This window comes from Spermophilus citellus, assembly GCF_964194105.1.
Source record: "Spermophilus citellus genome assembly, chromosome: 4".
Taxonomy (NCBI): domain Eukaryota; kingdom Metazoa; phylum Chordata; class Mammalia; order Rodentia; family Sciuridae; genus Spermophilus; species Spermophilus citellus.
The window spans coordinates 218,989,843-219,005,591 of record NC_138185.1 but is presented as its reverse complement, the minus strand read 5'-3'; the positions used below and the strand labels follow the sequence as shown (position 1 = coordinate 219,005,591).

Genomic DNA, 15,749 nt, shown 5'->3' with positions numbered 1-15,749 from the left:
TCTACTGTGATTTTGTGTGCTCGGTGTCCTGTATGCATCTTCAATTTGTATATCTGTTTCCTTTTTTATTTCTGGAAAGTTTTCTGTAATTATTTCATTCAGCAGGTTACTCATTCCCTTGGTTTGAATCTGTACCTTCTTCTATCCCGATGACTCGGAAGTTTGGTTTTTTTATGTTATCCCATAACTCTTGGATGTTTTTCTCGTGATTTTTTACCAGCCTTTCTGAGTTGGCTAGACTCTTTTCAAGATGATATATTTTGTCTTCATTATCTGACATTCTGGCTTCTACTTGCTCCACTGTTAGTGATACTCTCATTTGAGTTTTTAATTTGGTTTATCGTTTCCTTCATTTCTAGAATTATTGTTTGGTTATTTTTTATAATCTCTATCTCCTTATAAAGATGCTTAACTTCTTCTTTTATCTGTTTATGTAATTCATTCTCAATGTGTTCTTTCGCTGCTTGAATTTGCTGTCTTGTATCCTCTTTAAGGTTCCATTCCATCTGTCTAAGGTGTTCCTTGAGGTCTTTATATGACCATTTTTCTGATGACTCTAGGTCCTCCTGAATATTTAGGCTATCCTGCATTGTTTGTACTCCTTTTCTTCCTTGCCTTTTCAAGTTTCTCATGTTACTTCTTGTTCTGTTTGACTGCTGAGTTACTGTTTACTCCTATAAATTTATTTGATGCTTGGGAGGAAAGGTATTAGAAGGGAAGGGAAGAAGTCACTAAAGAGAATGAAAGTAAGCAGGTAGAATTCAAGGAAGGGGGAATAAGAAAATTGAAAAGAAATGAAAAGACAAAAGAAGAAAAAAATAGGAAATAAAAAAAGAAAAAAAATTTAAAAAAAATTTTTTAAAAATAATAAAAAAATTAACATTATAATTAGAAGAAAAACATTTAAAAAACAACAAGTAAGAAAAATGAAAATGAAAGAAAAAACCCAAATCAAAAAAAAGAGAAAAAAAAAAACCTAATAAATGCAGTCTTAGAGTTTGATTAACTTCTCTTCCAGTAGGTGGCGCTGTGCCCACCAGCCAAGTTTCTCCTGTCAATACGCGGGAACCAATCACTGTGCAGCAGCTCCTCCCAGACTGGGCAGGTCTCCAATCCTGAGTGCCTAGGGCCTCCTCTTGTGTCTAGTCACTTCCCCACTTTTCCTCTAGCCAGGCCCCTCTCATGGGTGCCGCTCACCACAATACTGGCTACACGCCAGGTCTGCTGCTCCCGGGAGCCCTGTTTTCATGGACGACTGGGCACACTCTCCCACTTTGCCATTCCCTCAGACCCTAAGTTGGTAGAGCTTGGGGCTGAGAATCCTCAGCGAATTTTACTTGCCCTCCGGTAGCCATGCCCCCAGTAGCTGGTGCAAGAGACCTCAGTTGTCAGCACTGGTGAGAGCGGTAGCCGGGAGTTCCGCGCCACGGGTCCCGCGCCACATCTGATTCCCTCGGTCTGGCTATCGCGCTCATAGGAGAGCTGGGAGGGGCCCTTACGGGAGAGCTGGGAGGGGCCCTTAAGGTTTCCCCGATGTGTGGAGAGGGAAGGCTAGGGGATTACACACCTGTAGCCGCAGGTTTCAATGAAGTTATCTCGGCCGCAGTCTGATGACGTCAGTTCTCTGCCATGGTGGTGTCTCTTACAAATGGCGACAGTTCGTTTCCCTTTGCCGGGCGACCAATGCAACGGGTGGGTCCTTACTGTCTCTCCCAAGCCCCATTTCAAACCTGTGGCCACTACCTATGAAGGCTCGGTAGGCATTTACCTCCGTAGGATCAGAAGGGCCGACCAGTTGTTTCAGCCGGATGGATTAGTGCTGAGTCACAGCTGTTTGTCTGCGGGAAGCAGGCGAACGGGAGCTTGAATTCAGCTGATCCGGGCTCAGTGTGTGTTCTGAGAGGCCCAGACTGATCGCCCCAGATCCACGTCAGTTCAGCAATGCCTAGTGATCCTGAGCAAACAGCATTTAGACGGATTACGACTCCCTATGCCCGCGCAGCTGAAGAGGTCAGAGACTTGATCTCTCCGCGCCCGCCGCCATGTTGGAATCCTCTAACTTATTTTAATGACCAATGAACTTTCACTGTTTTAGTACTGACAGCATATAAGATGTTGTCTTTATTTGATTTTTTATTAGAGCTTTATAGTTACACACAGTAGCTGGGTTCATCAGGACAGATTCAGACCCGCGTGGGATGAGATTTCAGTCACTATCCCTCCTTTTCCCTCCCCATTTTCCTTCCTGTCTTCCCTCCCCTCCCCCGTTCTCCTCTCTCTACACTACTACACTTCCTTGTGCTTGTTCATCTATTTATTTATATCTGATCAATTCCTTTTATTTATGCAAAAAGGCATATTTGTGTATGCATATAATACATTTTTAAAGAATCCATCCTCATTGCTTCCCCTTCCCCACCCTCTGCTCCCCTCTCCGTCTCCTCCTCCTCCATTACTGCTCTTCCCTTTACCTTCACTATATACTAGGCCTCCCGCCCCTTTCCTTTATTTCCCTCTAGCTTCTGCATCTGGTCACTCATCTACTTATAAGGAGAAGCACGGCTGCCACAGAGCTCGGAATGCTCCAAGTCCACAGGTCTGGCACATTTCCTCCCCTAGAGCAGACAAGCACGGCAGCCAAGTCCGCCCAGGTTTGCTTGCTGAACATTGATCAGAACAAGGGGAGTGGGATGAGCTGCTGTTGAGTGGCTTCCTCTGTGTCTCTCTGCAGCAGTGGTCACCCAGCCCTGCTAGAGAAGCTGCGGTCATGGGAGGGCATGGCTCGAGACCCTGTCCTGGATGGAGGCATGGGATGCTGCTGGCGGAATGCTTCCTATGCCGGGCCTGGCAGCTTCCTATTCTATGCTGCTAGCCAGTGCCCAGGGATGAATAGACTTTGTCTAGTTTTTTTTTTTTTTAATTTTGAGGTGCTGGAGGTGGAAACCAGGGCCTTGAGGATGCTAGGCAAGAGCTCTACCCACCACCAGCCCTCGTTTAGTTTTTAGATACACTATTCCTTCTATCATGTTCTGTGCAGTGTTGCTAATCAGAAACCATAAGGTCTCTTTAAAGTGTCTTGTCATATCTCTAAGCTCGTGCTGCTGTTTTAAAATTGACCTCCAGAGGAAAACACTGTCTAACACCTAGGGCTGGCTGGGCACTGCCTCAGGATTATCTCCCCATCAGGGAATACAGATACTTACAGGGATCATTATTTCTTCTGCTAAGTTTCTTTTTTCTTTTTTTTTTTTAAGAGACAGGGTCCTGCTTTGCAGCCCAACCTGGCCCCAAACCCTTGGGTTCAAATGATCCTCCTGCCTCAGCCTCCCAAATGACACCAGCAGCACAAGCTACCATGCCCTGTGGAGTATCTTTTACTTATTCTTAACTGTGAGATCGTGTTTCTTAGGGTAGGTACCATGGGAACACTGCGCTTGCTTAGCTGCAGGTTTCCATGAACAGTAATTGTGATAATGGTGACACTTTTTACTCACAGGCTATTTTACATTTTCAAAGCATTTTCTTACGAATGACCTACTTTCATCTGTAGAACACTTCCCTGGGATTAGCCCAATGATTTGGGCAGGTGCTGCATTTATCCGACTTCAGATAGGAGGTGTAGAGGCACTGTGGTGAAATGAGACAATTCTTACTAAGTCTGCACCCTAAGTTTGAATCCCTGAGTAGTTGTGTGACCTTGAAGACGTTGCTTCATCTCTCTGAACCCCAGTTTCCTCATCTATAATGTAGAGATAAGAGTACCTATCTGAACATGAGGCCCTGAGTTTGGTTCCCAGCATCACAAAAACAAAAAACTACCTTAAAACATTGATTATGTGGGGAAAAAAAAACTTCTAGAGCTGATGAATCCACAAAATAGCAGGACACAAGATCAACACTGGTAAATCAATAACTTTCCTACATTCCAATAATGAATCTGCTGGGAAAGAAATCAAGAAAAATATCCCATTCACAATAACCTCAAAAAAAAAAAAAACCACTCGGGAATAAATCTAACAAAGGAGGTGAAATACTTCTATAATGAAAACTACAATACTGCAGAAATAAATTAAAGAAGACCTTAGAAGATGGAAAGACCCCTCCCATGTTCTTGGATAGACAGAATTAATGTTGTTAAAATGGACACATTACCAAAAGCAATATACATATTCAATGCACTCCCCACAAAGTACCAATGACATCCTTCACAGAACTAGAACAACAACAACAGTCTTAAAATTCATGTGGAAGAATGAAAGACCAAGAATAGCCAAAGCAGTCCTGAGCAGGAGGAGAGACAGAGGAGACATCACAACACCCGACCTCAACCATCTACAGAGCTCTAGTAACACAAGAGACACAAAGAGCAATGGAATAGAAGACACAAATCCACATAGTGACAGTCAGCTGACATTTGACAAATGTGCCAAAAATACATATTGGAGAAAAGACAGCCTTTTTAACAACTGATGCTGGGAAAACTGGATATCCATAGGTAGAAGAATGAAACTAGATCCCTCTCTCACCTTGTACAAAAGTCAAATCAACATGGATTAAAGAATTAGGAATTAGACCAGAAACTTTGCAATTGCTAGAAGAAAACCCAGGGTCAGTGAATTGGTGCAGGCATCGGCTTCCTTAACAAGACTCCTAAAGCTCAAGAAATACAACCAAGAACCAAAAAGTGGGATGTCAGCAAATTAAAAAGTTTCTGTAAGCAAAGAAAATGAGTGCCTGAAGAGAAAGCCTACAGACTGGGAGAAGATCTTTGCCAGCTACTTCTTGCAGAGAATTAATATCCAAAAGGGAATTAATATCCATAATATATAAAGAACTCGAAAAACTTAACACCCAAGAAATGAAATAACCCAAACAATAATCTGGTAAAGAACTACACAGACATTTCTCAAAAGAAGAAAACAAATGGCCAACAAAAATGTGAAAAAATGTTCCCAGTAGTCAGGAAAATGCAAATCAAAACTACATTGCAGGGCTGGGGATGTGGCTCAAGCGGTAGAGCGCTCGCCTGGCATGCATGCGGCCCGGGTTCGATCCTCAGCACCACATACAAAGATGTTGTGTCTGCCAAAAACTAAATAAAAAGTAAAATAAATTAAAAAAAAAAAAACTACATTGCACTCCAGTTAGAATGGCAATCATCAAGAACACAGATAATAATAATGGTGGAGAGGATGTGGGGAAAAGATACAGCCATACATTATTGGTGGGACTGCAAATTAATATAACCACTTCAGAAAGCAGAATGGAGATTCCTCAAAAGACTAGGAATGGAACCACCATATGACCCAGCTACCCCACTTCTTGGTGGTTTGTCCAAAAGAACTAAAATCAACATATACTATAGTGATACAGGAACATTTAATGTTTATAGCAGTGCAATTAATAAAAACCAAATTATGGAACCAGCCCAGGTGCACAACAGATAAATGAATAAAGATAAATGAATAAAGAAAATGTGAGAGCTGGGGTGTGGCTCAGCGGTAGAGCAGTCGCCCGGCAGGTGCGAGGCCCTGGGTTCCACCTCAGCACCACATAAAATAAATAAGTAAAATAAAGGTGTTGTGTCCAACTATAACTAAAAAATAAATATTTTTTTAAAAATGTGATATAAATACACAGTGGAGTTTTACTCAGCCATAAAGAAGAATGAAATTATGACATTTGCTGGTAAATGGATGGAACATCCATGGAGAACATCACGCTGAGTGAAATAAGCCAGACCTAGAAAGTCAAGGGTCAAATGTTTTCTCTCATATGCAGAAGCTGGAGCAAAACAAGGGTGGGGGAAAGGGAGGACAGATTCCACAAAACAGAGGGGAGATCAGTGGAGTAGAGAAGGGGAATCAGGGGAGAGGAGGAGGGATGAGGAAAGGGAGGGATTACAGAATGAAATTGGCCAAACTACGCTGTGTGTGTGTGTGTATGAAAGTATCACAGTGAATTCCACCTTTATGTATATTTATAAAGCATAAATAAATAAATAAATAACTGGAAGACCAGTAGAGGAAGGGGAGGAGGGTAAGGGAGGAGGGAAAGGAAACAGGAGGTACTGGGGACTCCATGTGTGTGTGATCATGTCAAAATGAACCCTACCATTATGTATAACTAATAATGCACCAATAAACACATTTATGAAAACCAATCAAAGGGCTGGGGATGTGGCTCAGTGGTTGAGTGCCACTGAGTTCAATCCCTAGTACCCTCCCGCAAAAAAAAAAAAAAAATCAAAACTAAAAAGAATATCTAGTGTAGGTATTTTTCACCACAAAAAACAGTTAAGTATGTCAAGTAATGCACATTAATTAATTTACACATTCCATATTCCACAGTGGATACATATTTTGAAGCATCAGGCTGTATATGATAAATATATATAATTTTTATTTGTTAATTAATTTTTCAAGAAGAATACCTACCTTGAAAGATTCTGAGTATTAAATAACCAGTTAATCCTCTGGCCAGTAGAAAGAAATCGAAGTAGTTTACAGACTTCTGCTAAGTCCAACCTACCCTCCCCTGAAACTGGCCAGACAGTAAGATACCTGGGTACATTTCCTTGCATAGACAATTTTGCCACAATTATTGTTGAGCTCACCATCATGCTCAATTTGCATAACTCTTACTTTCAAAGCTCACTTTAAGTTGTTTAATGTTCCATTGGCAATATTAATGTAACTAACATGCATGTAAATTGTCAGACCTGGACAGATTTGTCAAATTTAAAAAACAACTTGAAGTTAGATGTTTTGATATTTGAAAAAGAAGATACTTTGGTAAATCGCACCCAAAGTCAGTTTCCTTTATTTTGCTTAAATCAGAAGTTTAAATAAGAAATTATTATAGTTACCAATAATCCTCTGCTTTGCTTGTACTCTTTGAGGATATTGTTGATATTTTCCACAAATCCCGTCTGGGCAACCCATCGGATATTAAAATTCTCCTTGACGAAGAGCGCTTCCATTTTTAGGTTGACCAGCAAATGATCAAGACACTCTTGCTAAGAGTTAAAGTAAAATTAGAAATTTACCTTTTTTGTTTCATATTGACAGTTGTAACAGATCCAAATCACTTCAGTTCTTGAAGAAAAACAGAATGCATGCATTAATTAGGAAGTCAGTTCATCCAGAGCTGAGTACTGCCAGGGATATGATTATTGATAACAGGATAGGATTATTGTTTATCTTGTGTGCTGCGGGGGGTGGAACCTGGGCCCTCAGGCATGTGAGGACTGTGCTCCACCCTGAGCTGAAGGCTCAACCCTGAAGCACTTCCACTCCCTTTAAAGCATTTTGGGGGCAGTACTGGGGAGCAAGCTCAGGGCTTTGTATGTCTCAGACAAATGTTCTTTCACAGAGCTACATCCCACCCAGTGCTTTAAAAAAAATTAAATAGCATCTACTTTTCAAATAATGCAGTCCCATGGTTTAAAATCCAAAAGAATGATAAGTATAACAGAAAACAATCCCTCTGTTCCCCAAACATCACCTTCCCAGCTCTGCTCCCCAGAGGCCACCAGTGGTATCAGTTCTTACAGCACCACAGCTGTCTATCATTCTTGGTGGTACTGAAGATTGAACTAGGGCACTCTTCCACCTAGGTTTTTCTTTTTCTTTCTCTCTTTCTTTTTTTTTTTTTTTTTTTTGGTGGAAGAATGTAACAGGGATTGAACTCAGGGGCACTTGAACACTGATCCACATCTCCAGCCCTATTTTGTATTTTATTTAGAGACAGGGTCTCACTGAGTTGTTTAGCACCTCACTTTTTGCTGAGGCTGCCTTTGAACTCATGACCCTCTTGCCTCAGCCTCCCAAACTGCTGGGATTATTGTATGCGCGCCACATCACTAGGCCCCACCTGGTCTTTTTTATTTGTTATTTTGAGACAGAGTCTTGGTTGCTGAGGCTGAAAAACCAGCCTCTACCTCAGAGCAAAGCCTGTCCAAGGAAGGAACATGACCTTTGTCCTTGTAAAGACCCACAGAGCACTCCTAGGCACATTCCCACCCTGCTAAGATGTTTATCTACAAATAACAGGAGAGATCTGCTACGCCAGGTGTCCCTGACTCAGTCCGGCTAGGTGGGGATCCATAGCAACCCCCTAGCAGCCACCAATCAGCATGAGACAGGGAAATACCTGGGATGCCAGATGACCCTTCCCAGTAGTTTATGGTGGTTGATAACATGTTGGGAAACCATGTAGTTCAGCATGAACACCCCTCTTGGTTTAAACCAATCAGTTCAAATGAATACCCCTTTTATACTGACCAATCACCCTTACCCAACTTGTTCCCGCCAGTGACTGTGCTAATCATGTTTTAGAGTTGTTATTTGATTTTCCCGCAGTGTGTGATGATTTGCTAAGAGATGCTATGATGTATGTGGGGGTCCCTGCCTTCTCCAAAGAATGTATAAAACTGCTGCAAACCTGGGCTGGGTTCGGGCCTCTCAGCGTCACCAGTTGCTGTGTGCTCGTGGAGGACTGAGCTAGCTTGCAATAAACACCTCTTTGCTGTTTACATCGATCTTGGTCTCTGGTGGTCTTTTGGGGGTCCCGAATTCGAGCATAACAAGGCTGGTCAAGAACTTGGAATTCTCCTACCTTAGCTTCCTGTGTAACTGGGATTTCAGGCATGTGCCACCGTGCACTGGCAAAATATCACTCTTAAATATGTAAATATGGTGCTTAAGCCAGGTGCCACCCCACGTGCCTCAGCATGTAGGAGCTCCTTAGGAGGCTGAGGCAGGAGGATTGAAAGTTTGAGGTCAGCCTCAGCAATTTAGTAAGACCCTGTCTCAAAATAAACAGGGCTGGGTATGCAGCTCAGTAGTAGAGCATCCTGGTTCAAGCCCCAGTACTTAGGAAAAACAAAAGAAAGGAACAAACAACAACAACAACAAAAAAACCAGATTACATCTTAAAGCAAGCTTAAAGAGCTCACCACCTGACTACAAGCTATTTGTTGTTGTGATGTGATGAAAGGTTGGAATCTCACTCAGCTCATGGAATTTTAGAAACAGGCCAAGGTGAACACACCCAGTGTTTGGGTAGCAGTTTACACATCAGCGTTCACACACCTTCTCTGACTACGGCCTCTGAGGGGTTTTCACAAATGAAAACCGAGGCTAGAAGAGGAAACTGCTTTAAGTAGAGCAGCTAGAACACAAGCTTTGCAGACAGGCCTCCACCCACACCCTCAGGAACCAGCAGGGTTTAGAAAACAGTTTTTTTTTTTTTTTTTAAAGAATTTATTATATACTAACTTTTAAATCCTTGATTAGGTAAGCATTTTCTTTGGGTACTTTCTGGGTTTTTCCAGGGCCGGTGTGTTTACTGATGCACTGTTAGGGAAGAGTAGAGATGTTATTTAGTTTATATAAAACTTCTCAAATGAATGTGAACAGAACTGAATATTTATATACTCCAAAATAGAGTGCAGGGCATAGAGGGTACATAGTTAGTTACTTATTTTGAAAAAATATTGGAGATAGAGATGAGTAAGGCCCAGTCTCTGCCCTGGAGGAGCTCCCAGTTTGAAAAGGGAGACAGACACAGATAACTGTTCCAGACTGAACTGTGGCACGAGGCCCCAGCAGACTAGACCTAACCAAAATGGAGTGACCCATGCTAAGTGCCACCCAATCAAGCTGAAACAGGGAAGCAGATAGACCCAAATAGAACTATTTTTCCCCCAAACAGGAGATTCCTGTCTACCCGAGTCAGCTTAATTAAGGAGATCCCTCTGCTTTAACCCTTACAAAAAAGTAACCTGATGCTAACCCATAAGTGTTTTGCTTGCTATGATAGCCCTGTGGGAACCCTTGTTCTGTTTTGTAGAACGGAGGCTTTCATGATTTCCTGAATTGAGAATAAAAGCTAATTACAACTGTAACTAAATTAGTTATGATTTTGTCCTTGACAGTCTGTGCTCCCCATTACCCCGACTTCACATGCTGAAATCCTAAGCATGTTGGATTTAGGAGGTGGGGATTGGGGAGCCCATCGGTTCATGAGGTTGGAGGCTCATGAATGAGATTAGTGCCCTGATAAAGGAGGCCAGAGAGAGCTCCCTGCCTCCTTCCACCACGTGGGCACACAGGGAGAAGGTGACGTCTATGAAGCCAGACAGCGAGTCTTCACCAAATCTATCAGCGCTTTGATCTTGGACTTCCCAGCCTCCATGACTGAGGGACAAAGTCTGCCAAGTTGCAGTGCTGTGTTATAACCCCAGACAGACTAAGATACTCTGGGAGCATGGAAGAGAGGCCTCTGGCTGGAGGGGGAGCTTTGCAGGAGTAGGGAGGGTGCCAAGGAAGAGATCTAAGCCCAATCTTACAAATGCAGAGAGAGGAGGCAGGCGGGGCAGGGCGAGGGTCACACTCCCCAGGCTGCGAGGTGGTGGCATGAGCCAGCATGGCCTGGAGGTGGCCAGGAGGGCTGGTGAGCCTGGGCATATCCATACTGTGAGAACAGTGTCTCCACACACTCTTTAGGATTCTACTGTGTCATCCGTGTGTCCTTGGTGCAGTGACGTTTGTCCTCTCAGCCAGAGCCCTATGTGGTCCTTCCTGTTCCCCTTGTAGGATGAAGGAAGGCCATTTTGGTAGTAACTCCCCAAAGTACAGACTGCAAATACAGAGTTCTAGTTTTAAGGACATTCTATTTTAGGAGTCCTCAGTCTTATTAGCACAACGAATTCCTAATATTTGTTTAGGGGCAAAGCTATTTAACAAATCACTCCCGAGTGCCGTACCTTGACAAAGTCCTCTAGGGTATGGACTGATTCGTCCACAGCCACCAGGTAATGGAGCTTTGGCACGTGGTCTATTACATTTTGTATCACTCTGCAGAGCAACAGAGAAGAGAAGAAAAGTTGAGGAGAGACAATGAACTAGAATTCACTGAACTCCACCCCCCGACATGGCATTTGAAGGGTTAAAAAATTCTCTCTCTTAATCGCCAACAAAGTTGGGGTTGGGATCATTATCCAAGGATATCCTTGCACCCAAGGATGGCATTTCTCAGGCTGACCACCTACGAGGAAAGCAGTGGAGCCAGCCTTTAAAGTCAGAAACGCCTGGCCCTGGATCTGGGCTTCTCCTAGTCCGCAGCACCTCGCCATCCCGTTAAGTCAGGAAGCCCCTACCCACGAACCTCCCGACTGCTTGGAGTTGTTGTCTGACAAAGTGAAACACTGATGCAGAGAAGCAGTATCTCAAGGAAGTCGCATAGCAGCAGTGACCAAGCCTGAGCTCTCCTACTCTGAATGATTGACTGTCAACATTTCTGAGTGCTTAACTCTAGCCAGGACTGTGCCGAGGTGCTCTGCCACTGAATCCTCACAACAGCCTACTAGACAGGCACTACCACCATCCCTGTTTTATCAATGAGAAAATCCAAGTGAAGAAACCTTCCAATCCCCAGAGCTCTGGAGAGGGCAGAGCAGGGGTTGCGCAGATTGAAGGATCTGGAGAGAACTAGGGTTAATAGAAGTCCATCACAAGGGCCTCTCCACCCAACCCCATTTTAGCTTCCTCTTCAGTAAAATGAAAGAAAAATGCACACATCTAAATGAAACAATAACAGTTCATTTTACATTTGTTTTATATTTAATTTATCAGATTTTTTTTTTTTAGTTTCTTATCTTCTGTTAAGTATTTGGCAATCTTCAGAGAAATTTGGAAGAAGAAAACAGTGTTACTGAAGAGGGCCCCAAGTTCCATAATGAGAACATTTTCACTAATTTATTGGGAGCAAGATGTTGTAGACTGATGCTAAGTATTTTGTCCTAAGAATGTAAAAGAGCCTTTCAGCCACATCTTGAGAACCCTGTTACACAATGCACAATGTCTGCAAAAGGCCAGGGCGGGTCTGGCTCCTTCGCTCCCAGAGTTAATGCAGGCTGGAGCAGATCGAGGTTTGGTGGAGTTGAAACTTTAAGAAATTCTTTAAGAACAATAATAAAAATGAGGTTCAGGGCCTTGAAAGGCACGCACATAGGGGAATGGCGGTGACGTCTGCTTCACTCGCTTCCTGGTAAATCTTTCTGGGACCATGACTAATCACTGTGGCCAGTGGATGAGGGGAGGGCGGAAACCAGCCCCTCTCTGAAGGGCAGAAACTGTTCCCTCCCTGGGAGCGTGCCTGGGGTGGGGAGTGGGTCCCTGGACCCTGGAAGGCAGGGTCTTCTAAGGAGAAGGTCTCAGGACCTGTCTGGGTGGCAGGGTGGGAGCCCCTGGGTCAGCTAAGTTCTCTGAAGAAGCCACATCTGTACTGGAAACCGTGGAGACTGTCCAACCTTTGCTGTGTGAACCCTGCGGCTGTGGAGAGATGATTGTCATTGATCAAGAGTGGACATCATCTTGGGCCATGGTGGGCCCCTTAGAAAACAACCATTTACTTTTAACCTCTGTGTGTGACCTGACATTCCCGTGACTATTAGGTAAACCTCTTGGAATGTATTGCTAAGCCTAGCGACCTCCAGCCCCCTTCCACCCCAGAGTGGAGTGCTGTGAGGTAATACCTGTTACCTGCAGGAGAATCTCCCACTGACCCACATGCCTAATGGGCCCACCGGTGTGTTTGTTGATGTATTGATTTATAGGTATCTTGAGTCAGTGTTCCTGGGCCATGGTCATTCACATTTACCTCAGAATAAACTTAAAGGCAGAGTTCTTCTTTTGAATTGGCACTTTACCTCCAGTTGCAAAAAAAAAGAAAGAAAAAGCTTCAGGTCGACAGTTGGTCATCTGATTTGTGGAATTTAGTTTGGTGGGCCTGACATCCCCATCTCATCTGGACAAAGGAAAGGCAAACTATGTTCCCAGAGTGTACAGAACAAGTTCTTTCTTTTCCAGAAGGGTCACTCTGCTGACAAAGTTCCCAAGAGATGAACCTGAACCTGTCATCAGAAGTACAGGGCCTTAGGGCTGGGGTTGTGCTCAGAGGCAGAGCGCTCGCCTACGATGCGTGAGGCACCGGATTTGATCCTCAGCACCACATAAAACAAAGTAAAAGTGTTGTGTTCATCTATAAGTAAAAAGTCAATATTTTAAAAAAAAATTCTAAAAAGTGGGGAGCGTTGAGGGCGAGGGTGTGGCTCAGTGGTGGAGCACTTGCTGAGCATGTCTAAGGCCTGGGTTCCACCCCCAGCATCATAACAAAGTAAGACAAAACAAAACAAAAATCTAGACATGTAGATATAATTCTCATCAGATGCAAATGGAGATAGTAAGATACCCCCTGCCAGGGTGTGGTGAAGAATCAATTTGACAACACTGCTGAGTTCTCAGTACAGATTAGTTAACAGACTGATACACAAACCATCTAGGAGAGTCCCCTTTCCGGGAGAATGCTTACCCTGCTAGGTCAAGAACATGAATTGCCGGAATTACATTTGTTCCATCTCCAAAAACAGGTAAAGCAGGAACCTCACCCAACCAAGCTATCTAAAAGAAAAAAAAAGAAAAGCATTTCCCCTGGTTCTATGGGTTTGACTGTTGCAGATCACGAGCTCCAGAAGAGCTGACCACCAGCTGAGAAATCCCCTCCAGGAGAGGCTTCATAAATCAGTCCTCATGAAATTTATCTAGAATTCACTCCTCTCAGGAGGAATAAAGTGTAACTTCAGGACATTCTGCTAAGTGAAATAGGCCAGACACAGAAAGATAAGTACCACATGTTCCCTCTTATGCGTGGAAGCTAAAAAAAAAAAAAAAAAAAAAAAAAAAAGTTGATCTGAATGGAGAATTACTAGAGGTTGGGAAGCAGGAGGTGGGTGAAGGAAGGTTGGGTTTGACCAGTTTGGGAAGCTGGTGATGGGTGAGGAGGAGGAACTGAGGAACTGGGTTCTGATGGTAGTTAGATGTAGAGTGGTCCCATTTTCTGAGATGGAGCCCTGGAGGGGGAGCAGGTTTGGGGGTGACTGCAGGATTTAGGGCTGGGGATGTGGCTCAGAAGTAGAGTTAAGGGACTGAGGGGGCAGCTGGACTGGTAGAGCTGGAGTGTAAGAGAGAGCCTGGCTGGTGGGCTAGGTCTGGAGGACACTGGTGCCCGTCCTGGGGGAGTGACCCCGGGAAAGAGCCGAGAGGGAGGAGACCAAAGGTCGGCAGAGGCCTGTAAGGCCAACACTCAGCGGTCAGGCAGGGAGGGGCGGCCGAGAGGGGACAGGACAGGGAGTTTTCTGTTGGTTATCCTCTTCAGCTGTCATATTTATTAAAAAATAAATCCAACCAGCCTTTCAACTACCCTCTTCCCTCTCTCTCTCCCCTGTTGTCTCTATCCCTCTTTTAAGGCAAAATTCCTCTTCAACTCCTCTCCACCTGCTCCCTGCAGAACCCACTCCTGCGGGACTGTTGTCCTACAGCCTCACAAAACCCAGTGGCCAACTCTCAGGTCTCATCTGACTTGATTATCTGTGGCATGTGACATGATTTCTTTCCTTCTTTCTCTTTATTGACTCAGCAGTGTGGATTTGAGCTCAGGGCCTTGTGTGTGCTTTGTGAGCGCTCCTTGACAGAGCTGTCCCCAGCCTTCATTCTTTCTTTTTAGATACTTTTTTGCTTGGCTCTCTCAATACTCTTGTTTCTTTTCTTACCTCCCGGCACCCCGGCAGCCTCCCCTCCTCATTCCCTCTCATCTCCCTGGAGCCCCTAAACATTGGAGTGTCCGACTCATATCTTCTCCACGTTCCTTCTCTTTGTGAAGTCGTCGGGTCCCACAGATCTAAAACCTTCCCTTTGATCTCTAACTCTTACGTCCAACCGTCCAACCGCCTACTCTGATCTGTGCTTGAAATCAGTCATCTTCAGTCACAGGCCCAGACTGGACTCCTGAATTCCCACTGCATTCACCCTGCCCTACTCCAGCGCCCATCCTGCCCATCTCAATAGCCTGCAGCCCCCATCCGTCCACTGCTTACACCCAGATGCTTTTCACGGTCCTCTGCTTTCAGTCCCCTTTGCATTCACAGTCTGAGCAATCCCACTAACTCTACCTTCCCTACACACCCAGACCGGAACAATTTTCAGCATCACCACCGTTTCCACTCAGGTCTCAGACCCTCCTGGCTGGTCTCTCTCCCTCTCCATTCTGCCTGCCCCGCTAGGCCACACCCTCACATAGCCGCAGAACAGGTGCCATCTTTTAAAACTTCAGATAGATTGTGACTTTTCTGCTCAAAACAGTCAAAAAAGTCAAAGCTCTTACCATGGCTGGGACCTGGGCTCCGCCTGACTCCCTGAACCTCCTGGGCCTCCTGGTCTTCCTGCTGTTCCTCAAACATAGCCATCACATTTCCACCTGGGCTCTTTGCATTCAAGTCCCACTGCTTGGAATGTTCTTTCCCCAGAAAGCACCTTAGTGATTTCCCTCGTTGCCTTTCCCTGAGACACCACATCTTTAGAAAGTCTTCCCTGAGCCATCACACAGAAGCCCTATCCCTGTTGCGACCCCATCCTGGCACGCTCCACCTTATTCTGTGCTGCTGGGTTTTGTAGCGTGTTTCAACTTCTGAAATGTTCCATATTTGCTGGCGTCTTTGTTTACATCTTCATCTTCTTTGTTTTTAGCTTACCCCACTAGAAGTAAGCACCACAAGGACAGAGGCTTTATGATGTTATTGTGTCCCCTGTACCTGTAAGAGTTGGCACATGGTCGGCACTTAATATTTATTTCATCAATGAAAGGAAATCCATCTTTTCCTTTACTGTTCTCAGCGTGTGAACATAAGT

At 44.3% G+C, this 15,749-nt stretch overlaps 1 protein-coding gene across 4 annotated transcripts in view; it reads right to left on the bottom strand.

The window, feature by feature from the left end:
- AK7 (adenylate kinase 7) overlaps positions 1-15,749 on the bottom strand; it is a gene marked incomplete at its 3' end in the record, with an annotated part of 70,449 nt that overhangs the window by 27,974 nt on the left and 26,726 nt on the right. For 3 of the 4 annotated variants that reach the window (XM_081293473.1, XM_081293474.1, XM_081293476.1), the window contains exons 7-10: positions 13,378-13,466; positions 10,772-10,862; positions 9,282-9,359; positions 6,869-7,018 (exon numbers count right to left, since the gene is read on the bottom strand). In XM_081293473.1, the coding sequence (XP_081149599.1) occupies positions 6,869-7,018; positions 9,282-9,359; positions 10,772-10,862; positions 13,378-13,466 (408 nt within the window). The remainder of the gene's footprint in view (positions 1-6,868; positions 7,019-9,281; positions 9,360-10,771; positions 10,863-13,377; positions 13,467-15,749) is intronic. The other variant, XM_081293475.1, reaches the window with a different exon arrangement.